At 50.8% G+C, this 18017-nt stretch overlaps 1 protein-coding gene across 2 annotated transcripts in view; it reads left to right on the forward strand.

The window, feature by feature from the left end:
* The window catches only part of TRIM62 (tripartite motif containing 62), a 31561-nt gene extending 16942 nt beyond the window's left edge, over nucleotides 1-14619 (forward strand). For both annotated transcript variants that reach the window (XM_072974841.1, XM_006196949.4), the window contains exons 4-6: nucleotides 2065-2321; nucleotides 3344-3459; nucleotides 12329-14619. In XM_072974841.1, coding sequence (XP_072830942.1) covers nucleotides 2065-2321; nucleotides 3344-3459; nucleotides 12329-12879 — 924 coding nt within the window. In that variant the 3' untranslated portion in view covers nucleotides 12880-14619. The remainder of the gene's footprint in view (nucleotides 1-2064; nucleotides 2322-3343; nucleotides 3460-12328) is intronic.
* Nucleotides 14620-18017: the final 3398 nt, after the last annotated feature.

Here is an 18017-nt window from a genome sequence, read left to right on the forward strand (position 1 = left end):
GGAGTTTGCCCATTGAATAAAGTGTTTGTTGGAGGAGGGGTCCACTCCAGGCAGGTGGAATAACAATGTAATGGCACTGGAGAGGTAAGCTGGGATCAGACTGAGGACTTTGAATTCCAGGCTAAGGAATTTAGCATTGTACTAGCCATGAAAGAGCCAAGAAAGGTTCCCAAACACAAGATCAGCTGTAATCCAGTTTGTTTGCATGTTAGAAGGATCACTCTGGTGGTAAGTTTTTTGGCAAAGATGTGGTGTTGACATGTGGATCCAGTGAGTTGGTGGGACTCCAGGGGCAAGTGTGGAGGAGGCAAGTGGAAAGATGAATGTGGCACTCAGAAGACATGTAAGACTTTCGATATAGACTTGGAAGCCATCCTCAAAGCAGTGGGAGTTGAAGACGAGGGAGGGCATATAGGGTGAGAACAAAAGGAGCCAGCCTGAGGAACATGAGTGGCAGAGCAGGAGCAGCTACAGAGGTGGGAGGTAAACCAGAATTTTCAATTAGTAGAGGGCGGCCATTGGGCCAAGTGCTGCTGCAGACTGGTTGAATAGGAGGAGACAAGGCCATGAGATTTGGGGTTCTTTGGAGGGCAGTGGCTGATGGTGCAGGGATAGCAGGCCCCACCCTCCCTGCCATGACCTGCTGCTGGAGAGCCTTGGGCCCCCCTGGATGAGGGGGCTCAGGGACCACAGGCAGCCTGGCTGTTCATCCCCAGCCTCTCCCCGACCCGCTTTGTCTGCCTGGCGCTCTGGGTGGGCATGCGCAGGGAGTCTGGCCCACTGCCAGCAGTCCTTCCTGCCGGCGGCAGCTGAGACGGGGAGGGAACAGGCCCTAATTGAGCCTTTGTCGAGCCTCCCACAGAGCCCTGGGCACTGAACACAGCGGGGTCTCTGACTCTGTGAACTCCCAGCCAGAATCCCACAAAGTCAAATTGCAGAGGCAGGCCCCACACGCTGCAGCCTGGCCACACTTCTGTACCCTGTGTCATTCTGCCCCATGCTGTTCCCCAAGCCTGTTCCCCGCACCCTCAATTGACATCCTCCAGGCCCCAGCTTAGAAGCCAGCTCTCCACGAAGACTTCTAGGATGTGCCGGTTTGACTGTTTTCATAGCCAGGCTCTTTGTCTGCACCTCAAACAATGCCGTGCACTTTGTGAACATTCCCTCATTTACCACAGTTCTGCAGTGTAGTTGGGCTACCCTTTCCCAGATAAGAAAACCAAAGTTCAGAGATATTGGGCAATTAAGGTTGTCACAGCTGGAGAACCAGAGCTGTTGGGTCCGGAAGCTGTGCCCTTTACCACTCAACTCCCTCCTGGGCCTGGCCATGCCCATGGGGGCAGAGAGAACCACACGAGCCCACACTTGTCTCCTGTGATGATGGCTTTCACCTCTAGCTCTTGTTCGCTGACCAGAGGGGCTCGTGGTGGTGGGACAGGACAAGTGGCCACCAAGCTTTGCCCGGCACTCTTCTAAAGATTTCTGACATCTGTGATCTCCTGGTCATCTTTGCTTGGGCCTCATGAGTTATTTATTTATTTATTTGGATAGGTCAGTAGTTCTTTAATGAAATTTCTGCTCCATAAGTGCTTTTTTGAAAATAAAGATTTCGCTGTGTCCCAGGCTGAACTCAGCATCTTCTCCCCACTCCCCAGGTCTTCCACCAGCCTCCCTGTCCCTCCCATCCCTGAGCCAGAAATCTGGGCATCATCTTCACCCTGTCTCTCCTGCATCCCTGCAGGCAGCCATCGGTCACCAGAGCCAAAGAGGCTCCCCCATAAATGTCTTTCAAGCCGTGTCCCTCTGCTGTTCCTCCAGTTCAAGATTCATTGTCTCCCCTGGACCATTTCATTAGTCTCCTAATGGACCAGATAAAATTGTTTGCTGTCCCTGGCCATGCCAGTCCTCTCCTGCCACCATGCTTTTGCAGGTGCCATACCCCTCACCAAGCGTGGCTTTCCTGCCCTTTCCACTTGGTGTGCCACAGCCCTCAGTTTCCTCCTCTCACCCAGAGATCACCCCATAAACTCTCCTTGACCTAACCCATGATGAATGCCCCCACAGTCTTCCACTAAAAGCCTGCGGACCACCATTGGGGAGGCCTTCGAGCGACTGCACCGGCTGCTGCGGGAGCGGCAGAAGGCCATGCTGGAGGAGCTGGAGGCAGACACGGCCCGCACGCTGACCGACATCGAGCAGAAAGTCCAGCGTTACAGCCAGCAGCTGCGCAAGGTGCAGGAGGGGGCCCAGATCCTGCAGGAGCGGCTGGCCGAAACCGACCGGCACACCTTCCTGGCCGGGGTGGCCTCGTTATCTGAGCGGTAAGTGCCCGCCTCCCAGGGGTCTTCCCCAGGTGAGTTTCCCCTCCCCGGTCCCTGTAGGGTGGTGGGAATAGAGGCAGATAGGGTGGTTAGCAGAGAATTCATTCATTTAAAATCTCCGTCAAACACACAGGACATCTGGTATGTGCCAAAGCCTGGGCTAAAGGCTTTATGGATTAATATTATATATTATATATATTTATTATTATATATAAATTATATAATTGTTATACATATTATAAATATGTTGTTATAAATAATAAACATATAATTAATCATTTTAATTATATAATTATATATTAATGTACAATAATATAATAAATAATACATTTATTATATATTAATATATTTATTATTGTATAATTATAATAATTACTATATATAATATTTTTAATCCTGTAATATATTACTTGTGTTATTATTTATATTATATTATAAATGTGTCTTATGTTATCTATTATTATTTCTAATAACATTGATATTATGTATAATAAATAGTAATATTTATATTATTATAACCCTGCTAGCCCCTTGGAGGTAGTTAGCACTGTCATCCCCATTTTACCCATGTAGAAACTGAGGCACAGAGAAGCTGGAGCAATTGGCAAGGCCCTTCATCTAGTACGTAGGAGAGCCAGGATTCAAGCCCAGGTCTCTCTGGTTCCCTAGCCACCTTTAATAATAGTAACAGCACTTAATTATTGGTTTGCTAATGATCAACACTGAGAGCTGGCATCACATATTCAGTGTCGACCATGTGCCGAGCACCATGCTAAACATTTTACGTACGTTATGCCATGTAATCCTCACAAGCCTAGAAGGCAGCTGTTAGCATAGTATCCATTTTAAAGATGAGGAAACTGAGAGTAATAGCTGGAGAAGTAGGGAGTGGCACAAGTGGGCACTTGAGTCTGGGTCTGGCAGACTTCACATGCATGACCTCACCCTACGTCAGCTGCCCTGAAGGAGCCGGGGCAGGAATTGAGCCCCCAGTGCAGCCTGCTCTCCTGTTCTCCTTCCAGGCTCAAAGGGAAAATCCATGAGACCAATCTGACCTATGAAGACTTCCCAACCTCCAAGTACACAGGCCCCCTGCAGTACACCATCTGGAAGTCCCTGTTCCAGGACATCCACCCAGGTAAGGCCCTTCCTGCCACTCACCAAGAAGGCCCAGGAAGAAACAAGGATTCTCATGGGTTGGAGCTAAATGGGGCACCTCTCAGCCCAGCCCTCTGCTTTACACACAGCGTGGGGGCAGGGCAGAGGGCTGAGGAGAATGCCTTGCTGAGCACCTGCTATGTTCCAGGGCCTGTGCTGGGCGCCTGTGCAATCACTCAACCCAGTGAACCTTCATACAACCCCAGGAGGCAGGTTCCACTAGTGTACCCATTGTCTAGATGAGGAGACCGAGGCCCTGGGCAGTTCACTCATTCACTCTATATAAGTACAGGATATATCAAGCACCTGCATCACACCAGGAAGTATTCTAGGTGCTGGAGATACAGCAGTGAGCAAACCAGACAAGAATTCCTACCCTTGTGGATCTTTCTTACATGCTGGCTTGTGAGAGAGAAAGAAAATAAAATTACATAAGTAAAATATATAGTTTATCAGATAATGATAAAAGATAAGGAAGGAGGCTGGGGATGTATAGGTAGGATAGAGTGTTTTGACAGGGGATCCAGTTAGAAGACCTCACTGAGAAGGAGGAACTAGAATAAAGGCCTGAAGGAAGAAGAAGAGTGAGCCCTATAGGTGTCTGAGGGAAGAGTGCTCCTGGCAGTGGGAACAGCAAGTGCAAAGGCCCTGAGGCAGGCACAAGCCTGGCATGTTCAGGGAACAGTAAGGAGGCTAGAGTGGCTGGAGTGGAATGAGTGAGAGGGAGAGTGGAGGTGAGGAGGTCAGGGAAACAGGAGTAGCCAGACCACGAGGACCTCTAGGTCCATGTGAAAACTTTACATTTTATGCTGAGTGAAGTGGGAGCCATTGGAGGTTTGGGGGGCAGTGAAGTGACACGAGCTGACTTCAGTTTTTAAAGTGTCCCTCTGGCTGCTGCCTTGAGAATTGGCTACAGGAGGTAAAAGGTGTAATCCAGGTGAGGGACTAGGGTGGCTTGGAGCTCGATGGTGGTGACAGAGGTGGTGAGAAGGGATTGGAGTTAGGATCTATTTTGAACAGAGAGCCAATGGGACTTGCTAATGGATTGAATCTCAAGTGTAAGAGAAAAAAAGGCAAAGAAGACTATGATTTTGGCCGAGGTGCCTGGGAGGATGGAGCTGTCAACACGTGAGGTTAGTGACGCCAATTAAATGTCTGAGTGCAGACATGGAGAAGCTAGTGGGAATGACAGGTCTGCAGGATGGCAGGAAGATCAGGGCTGATGTCATCAGCATGTGGATGGTATTGAATGAGTCTGAATGAGACCACCTAGGAAGTGAGGATAAAGAGAAAAGAGAGAGGGTCGCTCTAACATTTGGAGCCCTGGAGAACTCCTGGAAGTCAAGGACAGGAGGGGGATCAGCCAAGGAGACCAAGAAGGAACAGCCAGAGAAGTAGGAGGAAGACCTGGGTCCATCCAGAAGCCAAGTGGAGAAAGTGTCTCGAGGAGGAGAGAGTGGCTAGTGGTGGCTCATGCTGCTACATCAAGTATGGGAGAACCAGAACTGATGGTTCTCTGGGTCTGGCAACCTGGAAGTCTTTGGTGACCTTAACAAGAGCTGCTCTGGTGGAGCAGTAGGGGCAAGAGCCTGATTGGAGGTCATCCAAAAGAGAACGAGAGAGGAAGTGGAGACAGTGCTTTCAAGGAGTTTTATTTAAGGGAAGGAGAGAGAATGTGGCAGCGGCTGTTTGTTTAAGATAGAAGAAATGCCAGCATATGGAGTGGGGGAGGGGGATGGAAAAGATCCAGGAGAAGGCGGAATTGAGGATGTAGGAGCCAGAGAGTTGCTGGAGTGATGGCCAGGAGTGGGACCCACCGCTGCCTCTGTTGGGAGCCTGGAGAAGGTAGAATAAATGGGCACCAAAGCAGAGGAAGCAGTGGTGGGAGCTTGTGGGGGTTCTCTTCTGCCAGTTTCACCTTTCCCAACGAGGTCAGAAGCAAGGTTGTCAGCTGAGATGAGGATGGGGTAGAGGAGGTGATGGGAGGTTTGCCCAGAGAGAAGGTGTGAAGTGAGTTCCTAGTAGAGTTAGTAGACCCTGGGACTGGGAGATCACCACTTTCCCAAAGTCACAGGACCCACAAGGGCATCAGATTCAAACCTATTGGCAGCAGGGAATTTTCTGTGTTTCTGAATCAAGCACAACGTCTTTTAGAGGTGAGACAAGGATACAGAAGGGAATTCTCCCTAAGGGGCAGACACTGTTACTATCATTTTTTAGATGAGGAAACTGAGGCACAGGGCTATTAGGAACTTGTCCCTGGTCACAACTTGTCAATGGTACAGGATTTAAACCCAAATCTGTCAAGAGCCTGGAGTCTGTACCCATACCTACTAAGCTAACCAGGCATTCTCTGGCCTCATACGAACCCAAGAAAGCTGCTGGGGAGGCAGGCTCAAAGGGACTCATTGATTTCCCACCCAGCAGTCGGAGCTCTTTACACCTGTCTGGATCCATTCTTTTGATCTACAAACATTGAAAGTCCTTCGAGGCACTTTCAGGGGTCAGGGGAGACAGATGGGCAAACACTCCCTGGCAGTCCAGTGGGACAGGGGCCATGATGAGGGATTTACACAGAGTCCTGGGAGCCCAGAGGGGCAACTGGAGATTCTGGGTGGGGCAGGGGTGGAGCCAGGGAAACACTAAGTAGATGATATTTGAACTGAGTGCTGAAAACTGAGGACTTTCCCACTCAGGGAAGGGTGGGGCCTGGAGGTGCCTCTGGACAACCCCCAGCGTTGGGAACTGTATAGGCAAAGGCTGTGGGGGGCGGGGCAGGGGCACGAATGATCCAAGATGTTCACGATTGGGCCTTCAGGTGCAGATGGACAGGGGCTGAGGGAAGTCACTGGGTGTAAATGCTGGACAGAGATGGGGCTCCCCTGTAGGTGACTGAAGAACTTAACTTGATGCATCATTGCCAATTTCACAGAAGTGAAGGGACACATCTTAGTACCCTTAAATCCGGATCTGTACCCTCTTTGACAAAGGGGACAGTAGTTGGGGGAAGGGCCCATTTTCTAGCAGACAAGGTGGGGCTCCTGGCTATCCTCATGGGATGGGGTTCTCTGTGTGCTCCCAGCCTTGGAGGGGCCTCCACACTGGGACCCAGTAGGGTAAGGGCATCACATGGGTGAAGCAGCATAATTCAGGGAGGCAACAAGCCCATCCAAGGGTCCTGTTCCCTTCCCTGACCCAGGGAAGCCCCTCAGGCAGATGGTCTCAGAGCTCTACTTACCTCAGCTGCCACCTGCTCCACCCCTACTATAGCTCAGAGGGGCAATCCAAGCACCTCAGCTTGACAGTCAAAGTCCTATGAGATGTGAGCCCTGCCATTCTCTCATTCTTCCCTCTAAATCACACTTAGCCACACTGAACCATCAGTCTTACATGAGCTATATTCTGTCTCCCCCACACTTTTACACCTGCTGTTCCCTTTGCCTAGAACGTTCTACACCAACCTCAATGTTTAATGACTAATTCCTACTCTCTTTCACATCTTAGTTGATAAACACCTCCTCTGGGAAGCATTCCTGATTTCTCCAGGTAGCTCTGGGCTTTCCTGGTCTCACTGTTTTGTTAATAATGTCTGTGTGGCCATCTCTCTCACTGGACTGTGAGCTCCGAGGGGTCAGGGGCTGGTTCTGACTCATCACTATACATCCCCAGCAACCAGTACAGTGTTTGTTGATGAATGAATGAGTGAATGAGTCCTGATCTCAGTTCTGTTACTAGAATAGTGCCTGGCATTAAGAAGGTGCTCAATAATTATTTGTTGAAGGAAGGAACTTGCTATACACCCTTGGACGAGTTGCTTCCTCCCTCTGAGTCCATTTCCTCCTCTGTATTATAGGATGTTAGTGTTCCCTTCTCCACTCCCTCACAAGTGAACAAACAGATGTGGGAACTTCCCAATTGCCCCAGAGCAGGGTTTCTCAGCTCAGCACCATCAGCATTTGGGGCTGGATAATTCCTTATCTTGGGGGCTGTCCTGTGCATGGTAGGAAGTTTAGTGGTATCCCTGGTCTCGACCCGACTAGTGCTGCACCCCACCCCTCAGTTGTGACAACCAAAAATGTCTCCAGACATTGCCCAATATACCCTGCAAGAAAAATTGCCCCAGTTAAGAACCACTAGCCCAGAGAAAGCTACCTGTGGGAGAGGGGCTGAGGGAGCAGTAGTGTGTGCCCTGAACATCCTGCCAAGGACAGAGGCCCCTGGGGGTTCAGAGAACAGTGACCTGGTTAGCTGGGCCCCTTCCTTTGTCTGTAAGGCCTGTGAAGTCACTCTGGCTCCTCTGCCAAAACCAAGGCCCTTTATGTCCAGATGGGAGGGGCAGGTGCCCCCAGGGACCTAGCCCTGGATTCTAGCAGCTTCCTGCCTGCCCCTCTTCCAGCTCAGGCTTCCTACTGGGTCACCTGAGAACTCCGTCTAACACCTGTCACTCCCCTGCTCTGGATCCTCCACTCTGCACCACCACCCACACCCTGCCCCACCTCTCAGCTGACATTGGAAACCCTCCTCCAACTGCCCGGCCTGATGGCCCCAGCTCCCAGGCACAAACTTCCTCCCTACCCAGGCCCAGTGACATTGTCCCAAGGATATCAGACACTGCTCCCTTTACTCCTACCACCTCCCTCTGCTGGGCTGCTCTCTCCTCCACTTGCTTATCTAAATCCAATCCTCTTGGGTTCCAGCATGCTCACTGCCTAGCTGTGTGACCCAGGGCAAATCTCTGCCTCTCCAAGCTATATCCTCATCTGTAAAACAGAGATGGGGAAGGTGTGACTTATCTCCCAGGGTAGGTAGGAGAATTAAGATTCATTTTTTGTGATAATAGTCCTGGAACTTAGTAAGTACTTGATACCTGTTTGTTATGATTGTCATGAATCACCAGATGCTTGATTCCTTAGTCTTGCTGAACAGGCTTTCTGGGGCCACATAAAGGAAAGAACCTGGTGTGAAAAGACTTTAGCTCTAGTTCTAGCTCTGCTTCCACCTCAAGTCACAATCTGAGTAAGCCTCTTAACTCAAAGAAGTCTCCTTCAAGCCTCAGTTTCCTATTCTGAAAAATGGGTACAGTAATTTGTGCTCCTGGAGCTATTGTGTTCCCATGAGCTAGAGGGTGTGAAAATATTTTTCAAATGACCGTACTGTGCAGCTGAGGGCCTGAATAGGCAGGAGACCTGAGGAACTGGACTTTTTAAGGGTCTGGCCAGAAGAAAGAGCTGACGGTATTTCTTGCCCAGTCAGGCCTCAAAGCCACTGTCCTTAAGAACAAAGGTACAAGCCACTTGCTGCCAAGTGATGGCACTGGACTGTGGGGTCTCTCTGCTGCTTGGGACACTGTGATATGTGGTTGACGGTGGCCAGGAGACAGTTCCTGGGCCTCCAGAGTCCATGCTTCTTCCTGAATGCCTTTTGATTTTGAGGTCTCAAAGAGGTTTAAGTGGACGGAGAACACACCTGGAAACCAGATGGGCTGCCTCAGAGCCTGCTTTTTGTTTTTATAAAACAGTATCCTAAGACCTGGAAAAGAGCTCTGACCTGTAAAATTGTGAACCCCAGGAGACAGGATTTGTTTCACTGGGTCTGTCACCTCTTCTGTGGATAAAGGATGGTGGAGGGATCGCCAGGCCCTGCACAGGTACTGACTTCTCAGAGGGAAAAAGGTGTTGCCATGTCCCCAGCTGGGTATCTCTTGTCTGAAGGCTGTTATTCCCACCAGCCCTAGCCTCTGAGAGTCCAAGAGGGAGGCCCGAAGACAGGACCTCTGTTTATGAGAAGGTGGACTTCAGCCTACCCTTTTGGAGTGTAAAAGCCAAAGAATCAGGCCACACCTTCTGCCTAATAAAAATGCCAGACCCTACGCCTAGCCCACCCTATAGGATGTTGGGCCCTGACCCCTGTGGATCAGGTCCTGCCCCCTAGCCCTGCCTCTACAGCCAGAACTGACCAATGAGTGGTAGACCCCGCCCCTGGGCCCATCTAATGAGTGTCCGTTCCTGTCCTCATCCAGGCCTCTGGGCTTCAAGCCTGCAGATCAGGGCCCAGGAGTTGGCACTCAGTGCAGCATGGATTTCCTCTGTCCCATAGGCTTATTTCTGTAGGCTCAATCTCAGAACCACTGAAAGTCCCCTTGGCTGCCTCTTTGAGTGCTCTCCCCACTCAACAGCAGCACCAGAAGTGGCCTTCATTGTCCTACTTTTAAGCTTAAGAGTGTGGGGCTGAGCCCTCCTGCCCGGGTACCCGTCTCCCCCTGGTCTTTCTACCCTGAGCCTCAGTTTCTGCCTGTTTCTAGTCCTCTCAAATCATCCCGTGCACCTCAGGTATAAGGCACAGTTTCCCACGGGGCACTCAGAACTGCAGCTGCCCACCCCTTGGCATTGTGTCCGCTCTGCCCCTCTTGCCCCTCCACCATAGACGCTGAGTATGACCCACATTCCATAGCCAGTAGGAGTGGCCCCACATGTGTCTGATTAGATTCTTCTCTCCTGAGCTCCCCCACATACACACCCCTCCTATAGCCCCTCCACCTCCTACCTCCGACCCCACTGTGGGGTGTCAGAGCTGGCTGACCCAGTCCCCACATTCCACGCGGCAGAAGCCTTCTGGTTCTGACAGGCTGTGCTGTGACCAAGGACAGGATGAAACGTCCATCCACTGACTCAGTGTCTTCCTTCTCATGGCTCCCTCCTCTGTGTCCCTAGATAGGGAATTGTGTTTCCATCAACCCCTCTATTCATAGGGCTCCTAGTTTCCCTACAGCCCTCTGACCTCTAAGAACAGGAGAGAAGAGTGTAAAATTCAAAACTAAATCTGTTCCTTGCTATAAGCCAACAGTAAGCTTTATCAGTGGACGTATGAACAGGAGCATAGTTCAGGGACTGGCTGTCACTCCCTGCTGGGGACGATTGTCATCATCGAGGCATTTTATTTCTGTGCATGTACACATCCAGCAGAGGTGACAGAAGTAGGAGGTAACCTCCAGCCAAGTGTAATCATGCCCCCCTCCACTGGATAAGGAAAGCATCAGAGATTCAGAGAGAGGAGCCCTTCCTTTGCTCCAAGGAACTGGTGGCAGGATTCTTCTCTTTTTCTCCCTCTGTCTTGCTCTGCCCTGGAAATGGTCATCCAAGCTAAGGAGAGCCAATCCCAGGTTCCTCCTTCTGGCTGAGCATCAGCTCCCTCAGGGAAGCAAGAGTAAACAGAGTCTTTGACAAGAGTTCGTGAGACTTTGAGAGCCAGACCTGTTAAGCCAGTGTGGCCAGCCCAGAGCCGGCTGACCCAGCCCGTGCTGCCTGCCCAAAGAGCAACACAAGTAGGGTCAGTTTAATTTGGTGAACCTTTCTGGAAACCTTCCGCATGCCAGACCCTGTGCTGGGCACTGGGCACACAAGGGAGAGCCTAGTTGGATAGTACCCAGTTCTTGCCCTCCTGGTGTAAATGGGGTTAAGATATCGGCACAGAAAACTACACCATGTATCAGGAGAGGGGTGCAAACAAAGCTAAACAATTTGGAGGAAGGAGTGAGCACACCTGCTGGGCAATCAGGAATGCTTCCCTGAGGATGATGGGCCCTGGAACTGAGCCTCATGAGGTGTGATTACTACAAGCAGAGAGGAGCTGGTGGAGGAAGCAGTCTGAAGGAAGGCTTTGGGCCCGAGTCGGGTGGTGGGTGGTAAGTGAGAGGCAGGCAGGAAGAGAGGCCTGGGGATGGACTGCACATGGTCTTGATTAGTCCTGGCTCTGCCAACATTTGCTAAGTGACTTGAGACAAGTCATGCCTCCTCTATGGGTCTCAGTTTCCCCATCTGTCAAATGGGAGAGTTGGCCTAGAATCAGTAGTTTTCAACTCTTTCACTCTTTCAGACCCCTGATCTGCTTTTCATAACAAATAATTTGTAATGTCTCGAAGATAATAAGATAATAAAATCTTTTCACAATTTCAAGAATATATATATGATATATATTTATTTATAACATTTGCTTATTTATAATAAACTGTTGTGTATATTAATATGTAGATGCTTACAACCACACTAGAAAACAATGAAAGAGTCAGGTGCTCACACCACAGATAAAACATCATTCTGCCTCAAATGCAGTCCGAGACAGGTAGGTTATAGTGGTCAATGGTGTTGCTCTTGGAGATGCATTTTTCAAAAAAGTGAACAATTCTTAGTCAGGTTCCAGACAAAACAAATTCAGTCATCCCCCATTTTACATAGTAGTTGTGTTTCAGAATATTCAGTATATATTAAAAGTGCACAAAAAATTATTTCTTGTTTATATGTCAGATCTTGTTTATACTTCAGATCATGGTAAAGAATTTTTTTCATCCATGTAAATATCTGGTGAAGCATTTGAAATTCTGACTGGGGGGTGGGGCATGGGGCCACCCTGTGTGTTTCATACAGGGCATTTAGCATCCCTAGTTCCCATCTATTGAGACCACCCAAACACCCCCACAACTTTCTTAATCACCCCATAGGGAGATTATCCAGCACCTGAATAATCTTTAAGGCTCCCTACCAACTCTGAAATTGCCCAACTCTGGACCTCATTCAGATTTATTCAACAAATTTTTATGAAATGCCTTGTCCCAGGGTATCATCAGTGAACAAGCAGCCATAGCTCCTGTCCCTGCAGCCAGGTTTAAATCTGAAAGGGCCTTAGCTGTCATCCTTCCATTTCACAGAGGAGGAAGCTGAGTCCCAGAGAGGGCAGGCTTGCATTCAGCATCACACAGCCTCTTAGGGACCCAGAACCCAGCCTCAGGGAGGCACCGTAGGGTGGGTCCACAGCCTTCTCTCCACTCATCTTCTCTTCCTCCTCCGTCCCCGCAGTGCCAGCTGCCCTGACCCTGGACCCGGGCACCGCCCACCAGCGCTTGATCCTGTCCGACGACTGCACCATCGTGGCCTATGGCAACCTGCACCCACAGCCCCTGCAGGACTCACCAAAGCGCTTCGACGTGGAGGTGTCGGTGCTGGGCTCCGAGGCCTTCAGTGGTGGCGTCCACTACTGGGAGGTGGTGGTGGCAGAGAAGACACAGTGGGTGATCGGGCTGGCCCACGAGGCCGCCAGCCGCAAGGGCAGCATCCAGATCCAGCCTAGCCGCGGCTTCTACTGCATCGTCATGCACGATGGCAACCAGTACAGCGCCTGCACCGAGCCCTGGACGCGGCTCAACGTCCGCGACAAGCTCGACAAGGTGGGTGTCTTCCTGGACTACGACCAAGGCCTGCTCATCTTCTACAACGCCGATGACATGTCTTGGCTCTACACCTTCCGTGAGAAGTTCCCCGGCAAGCTATGCTCCTACTTCAGCCCGGGGCAGAGCCATGCCAACGGCAAGAACGTGCAGCCGCTGCGGATCAACACCGTCCGCATCTAGTGCGTTGAAGGGGGACCGCGGCTCCCAAGAGTGGCCACCAGCAAGAGCCCCGCCTGGGAGACAGGAGACCTGGATTGTGGCCCAGCTTGGCCACGCTGAGATCTCAGGCCGGTTGATTACCCCGAGGCCTCCATTTCCCTGTCTGTATAGTGGAGGATGTGCTCCATAATTCTGAAACTGTCTCCCAGCATTGACGTTATGTAGCTCTGACCTTAATGGGGATGCAGCTTTGGTCCAAGGATGTGACATGGCTTCTCCTCAGGGCAGCCCCTGCCCCACCCTCCTCTTCCTCCTCTCAGGGGCAGGGGACTGTGTCCCTGTGTCTTCCTCCTTCCCACACACCCTGACCTCAGGATGTGTCAGAGGGTTGTCAGAAGTTGGCAGCTGGAAAGATACACAGAACCCTCTTATGGTCCCAGGCCTAAGACTTGCCCCTGGCCAACCTAGTGATGGGCTGTTTTATCCTTGACCCTAACCCATGGTAGACACGGGCATTAGCTAGTCTCCGGGTTTTCTGAGAACCACCCCCTCCTTCCAGCCCTGTACTAAGAGCTTTATGGTTCCTGATTTTCCCACTTATCTGCGGGTAGAAATGATGCTATGGCCTGTGGAAATCACCCAGTAGTTGAGCCCACATGTTACACTCACAGATCTTCAGGCAGGATGAAGGCACACCCGGGGCTGATGTAGGACAAGCATCACTGGATGTTGGAGGTCCCCAGCAGCTCCGAACAAAGGTCCAGCCAGGCCTCTGTGACCAGTCTGGGGTGTAGCAGGGCTGTGGGGAGCAATTGTTTTAGTCAAATGCTGAGCACTGGATGGGCTGTTGACGGGGCCCCCTCATCAATCTTGGCATCTGTCTCAGTTGGGATACTGTTGCAGAAAACAAGAGCTGCTTTAGCTCATTTAATTAGACAAGGATTTATTACCAGGTCCCTAGTGGCTTTGCAAAATCATTGGAAGGGCTGGAGGAGCAGACTACTGAATTTCCAGGAACAGCTCCCAGCCGCCAAATTCATCATGTCTAAGGTGACCAGGGACACTGCTCCCTGCTGCAGGAAGCCGCTGCATCAAGAAGCCACTGGCTGCAGAACTGTGCTCCCTCTGCTGCTGTCTGTGCCAGGAAATGGATGTCCTGAGGCCTGCCTCCCTCCATTCAATTCAGTTTCCAGATCCAGATCTCTATGAGGGATTCTGTTTGGGGAAACTTAAATCAGATCCAGAACTTTGGCTGCAAGGGAGTCTGGAAAATGTACTTTTCTTCTTTCCAACCTCATCCTTACAAAAAGGCACAATAGAAGAAAGCTAGAACAGATGCTGAACAAGCCCATCTACAGTTTTGGCCACTGGAATCCACCTCTAGGCCTTGACTTTGAAGCCACAGAGCCTCCAGGTGTCTTACTGCGTGGCTTTGTCCCTGTCCAGGACAGGAGCCCAGGAAGTGGACCAACAGGACCAGGCTGAAATGGCTCCCAGGCCTTGGCTTTCCTTTCTAGTCTTGGAGCGTAGATTCTGAATTTGGGGTCTCTGACCACACCTATCTCATAGGAGCCAGGTTAGCTGAACCTGGGGGGCTCCCACCTCACAACTGCTGCCCACTAGGGCAGGAGGAATCCTCAGTCTCACCCCACTCATTCAGCTACGGGAATCTGGGCCACCCCCAGCAGTATTTTTATTTTAAATGTTGCCCATTTTGTGAGTTATGATGAATTTGTATTAAATTAAAGTTACAGGCTGTGAGTGGTCAGTTCAATTCATTTTGACAAACACAGACGCCCACCTGTTCTGGCGCAGGCAATGTACGTACATTAGCGTGGCTAATCCACAAAGCAACCCTACTGGGTAAATAGTATTATGCCCATTTTACAGAGGGGGAAAACTGAGGTTCATAGAGAGGACATGACTTGCCTACAGTCCCATGTCCCACACTGGTAAGTGAGTTTAGAACTGAGTGAGCCCAAAGCACATATATCACAACTTACCAGCCAGGACACTTGTCAGCCTTTGCCTGGAGAAGGGTGTTGTAGTAGCCTTGCGAGCAGACAGGGGAGCTCACCAGACAGTGGCGAGAGCCTGGTCACTAGAACCCCACAGACCTAGGCTTAAATCCAGGCCCCATCACTGTGTACCTTTAGAGAAATGACTTAACCTCTCTGGACTTCAGTTTTCTCACATGGAAAATGGGGATAATCACACCAATCTCACACGATTTATTGGTGAGCTGCAAAGTGCAGTGCACTTGGGAAGGCCCTGCCTCTCACTCCAGCTGCCTCCCAGAGTCAGTGCCTGGAACTGTGTGAGTTTTCTGAACCTCTGTGCTGGCTCTGCCCCTAAGGAATCTATCTTCTTCCTTGGGCCATGTGAGGAGTGTGGGACCGCCTAGGCCAGGAAGATCCCCAGGTCTGCTGTGTAGAAGGAGCTCCATCCCACCTCTGACTGATGGGGAAGCAGCCTGGCCAGGTGTCAGGGCCCTGCGTGTGGACACACAGGCTGCACACACTATAAGGAGAAAGGCCACTGGGGCCCCCTGCAGTCATGCAGGACAGCAGCCTTGGAAACAGGAGTCCTCGGCCTAGTCTTAGCTCTGTGCTGACTCATTTTGTACCCTGAGGGTCCTTTCCTCAGTCTCCTCTCCTGCAGAATGAGGGAGGTTAGATGGCTGCTCCCTGGGGCACCAGGTAGATCTTCACCTATACCTGGAGTTGGAGAGAGAAGAGAGGGACCTACCCCAGTCATTGACTTGGTTAGGGTTCTAGGAAGAGGGACAGGAGGAGGAGGGGTTGCTGGCAAGGGCAGAGGAAGAGGTCTTTGACTGGCTGATGGAGAGCACCCCAGTTTACAGAGAAGTTGTAGAGGGTGATACCAGGATTAGTGTTCCCACCCACCCTCCCCGGGGCTCTCAGATCCCTGTGACTCCCCCAAAGCCACACCCCTCCACTTTTGCTTAGTAAATCTGTCCTCTGCAGAAGCACCCCATCCAATTCCTTCCTTCCTCTTCCCCTTTCCCTTCCCCCACTCAGTCAGCACCAGGTCCAAGAAATGCTGGTCACAGCCCAGTCTTTACTTTCAGTTTCCAAGTGTCGGGTAGTAACTGTTGGGGCCTAATCTGAACACCCAGCTGGGGACTCTGGGAAATCGGGGTACCTCCAAGAAGTAGGATGTGTCCAGAGAATTCCTGAATGAAAGACTCTGGGGTCATCAGCCTCATGCTAGGAACCCCACATTTAACACAGGTAAGCAAAGAGAGGAGGCAAAGGCAGCCCAGCCTTGGAGGGGAAGGAAGGATCAACAAAGATCCCACCCAGGGCAGGAAAGAATTGACAGAACGACAGCAACCACATTCAGATGCCTGTTTGTGGTCAGCAAGCAAAATGCTGGGACTTGTTGCACCTTATCTAACATCAAGACAAGCCCATGAGGTTGGCATCATTATCTTGATGCTTGAGTTGGGAAACACCACTTCTCAGGGAACCCATAGCCAATACACAACAGACCTGGGAATCAGACCCAGGCCTGTACAAAGCTAAAGCCCAACTCTTTACTGATCTCCCTGGAAATGATTCTCAACTTTGAGGACCACTTCAATGACAAGCAGCAGCCACCAGAACTGTGGTCCCCCTAGGATTCAAAGTGGGAGCTTAACCCAGGCCCCACACCATTGAATTATGCAATTGTGAGTCAAGGGGTGGACTCATGAAGGCACCATGTGACACTGAGCAGATCCTCCTTCCTACCTGGACCTCAGTTTCCCCATCTATATTGGGAGGGACTAGGGGTCTAGTTAACTGATTGCTAAGGCAGTAGCTCTGATGGTCCAGGATTCTGTAAGTCTGATGTTGGTCCCAGGGTTTGGCATGCTCAGCACCTAACAAGGCCAATAGCTCTGGGTCTCTCCCTAGGGTAGCAGTAGGAACAGAAAACAGCAGAGATAAGGTCTCTTGCCAGTACAGTCTCAGCTCAGGGGCTCTGGGGTTGGGCCTTCCCTCCTGCCAGAGAGGCCATCCTGGGAGGCTGACTGCTCACACCTGGGCAGCATTCCTGGCTCCCTCTCCTCCTGCCTGAATCTTGGCTCTGTTCACTAGCCCCAAATGCTCCACCAGAAAGTCAATTGCAAAGCGCCATATCACAGATTTAAATGCTGGGGACCAGGAGTGGGGTGAGGTTGGGGGAGGGGTGGAGTGCTGGCCAAGGTGCTGAACTGTCATTGGCCACCGGACAAGGTTATTTCTCCTTACTCTGGGACATCGACAATTCTAGCCAGTGTCTCTGGGAAGGAGGGCATGATGGGAAGCAAAACAGACTTGAGAGGGAAAGGGAGGGAGGGGGAGAGAGAGGGAGAAGGAGAGGGAGAGAAGTAGAGATGCATTCAGGAGGCACAGCCTCCAAAAAAATAGCAGGAGAGGAAAGTCTTTTATTTTGAAATGTGTTCATTTTCCTTTGTTTTTCTTTTCTATCTGGATTAAATTATGTGGATTTTTTTTACCCTAGATAGAGAATAGAGCAGTCGTCCATCTTCTTTCAAAATTTTGACAGTTCTATCATATTTCTGACTATTGCAAAATGCCCCCAATTCACCCTAGGAATTCAGTGAAGTAGGGGAAGAGTTGACACTGGACAGAGAACCTGGGACAGAGAACCTACTCTGATGTCATGACAAGGGAAGGTCTTTCAAGAGGTTGGAGCCAGAGGCCCAGGCCCTGGTGAGCTCCCCAAAACTGCACTGTGATGTGTTCAAGCCTGAATGCTGGAGGAGCCTGAGGGCCAGGGAGGGTTGGCTTCTAGCTCAAGATCATTTAGCATACGGTAGCGCCAAGGCCAGAATCCAGGTGTCCTGGCTCCCAGTAACTGAGGAGGGAGAATGGCCCCACCTAGGCAAGAAAAAGGAGCACAGAGGGCCAGCCAGAAGTGGGCAGGAGCAGGGCTAAAGAGGGTGGTGCTCAGAGGATAAGGACCCCCATCACTAAAAGGTCAGTGGGGTACAGGGGTGCCCTCAGAGTTGGGGACTGCAACTCCTCAGAGAGGAAGAGAAACAAAGCAGAATCAGGAAGTCCTCTCTGCCGTGGAGACAGCCCAGCTGAGCATACTGTCCGTCCAGCATCACAGACTCCAGGATGGCTGCTAAGAGACCTCTGATCTTA

This window comes from Vicugna pacos, chromosome 13 (genome assembly GCF_048564905.1).
Source record: "Vicugna pacos chromosome 13, VicPac4, whole genome shotgun sequence".
NCBI classification, from domain to species: domain Eukaryota; kingdom Metazoa; phylum Chordata; class Mammalia; order Artiodactyla; family Camelidae; genus Vicugna; species Vicugna pacos.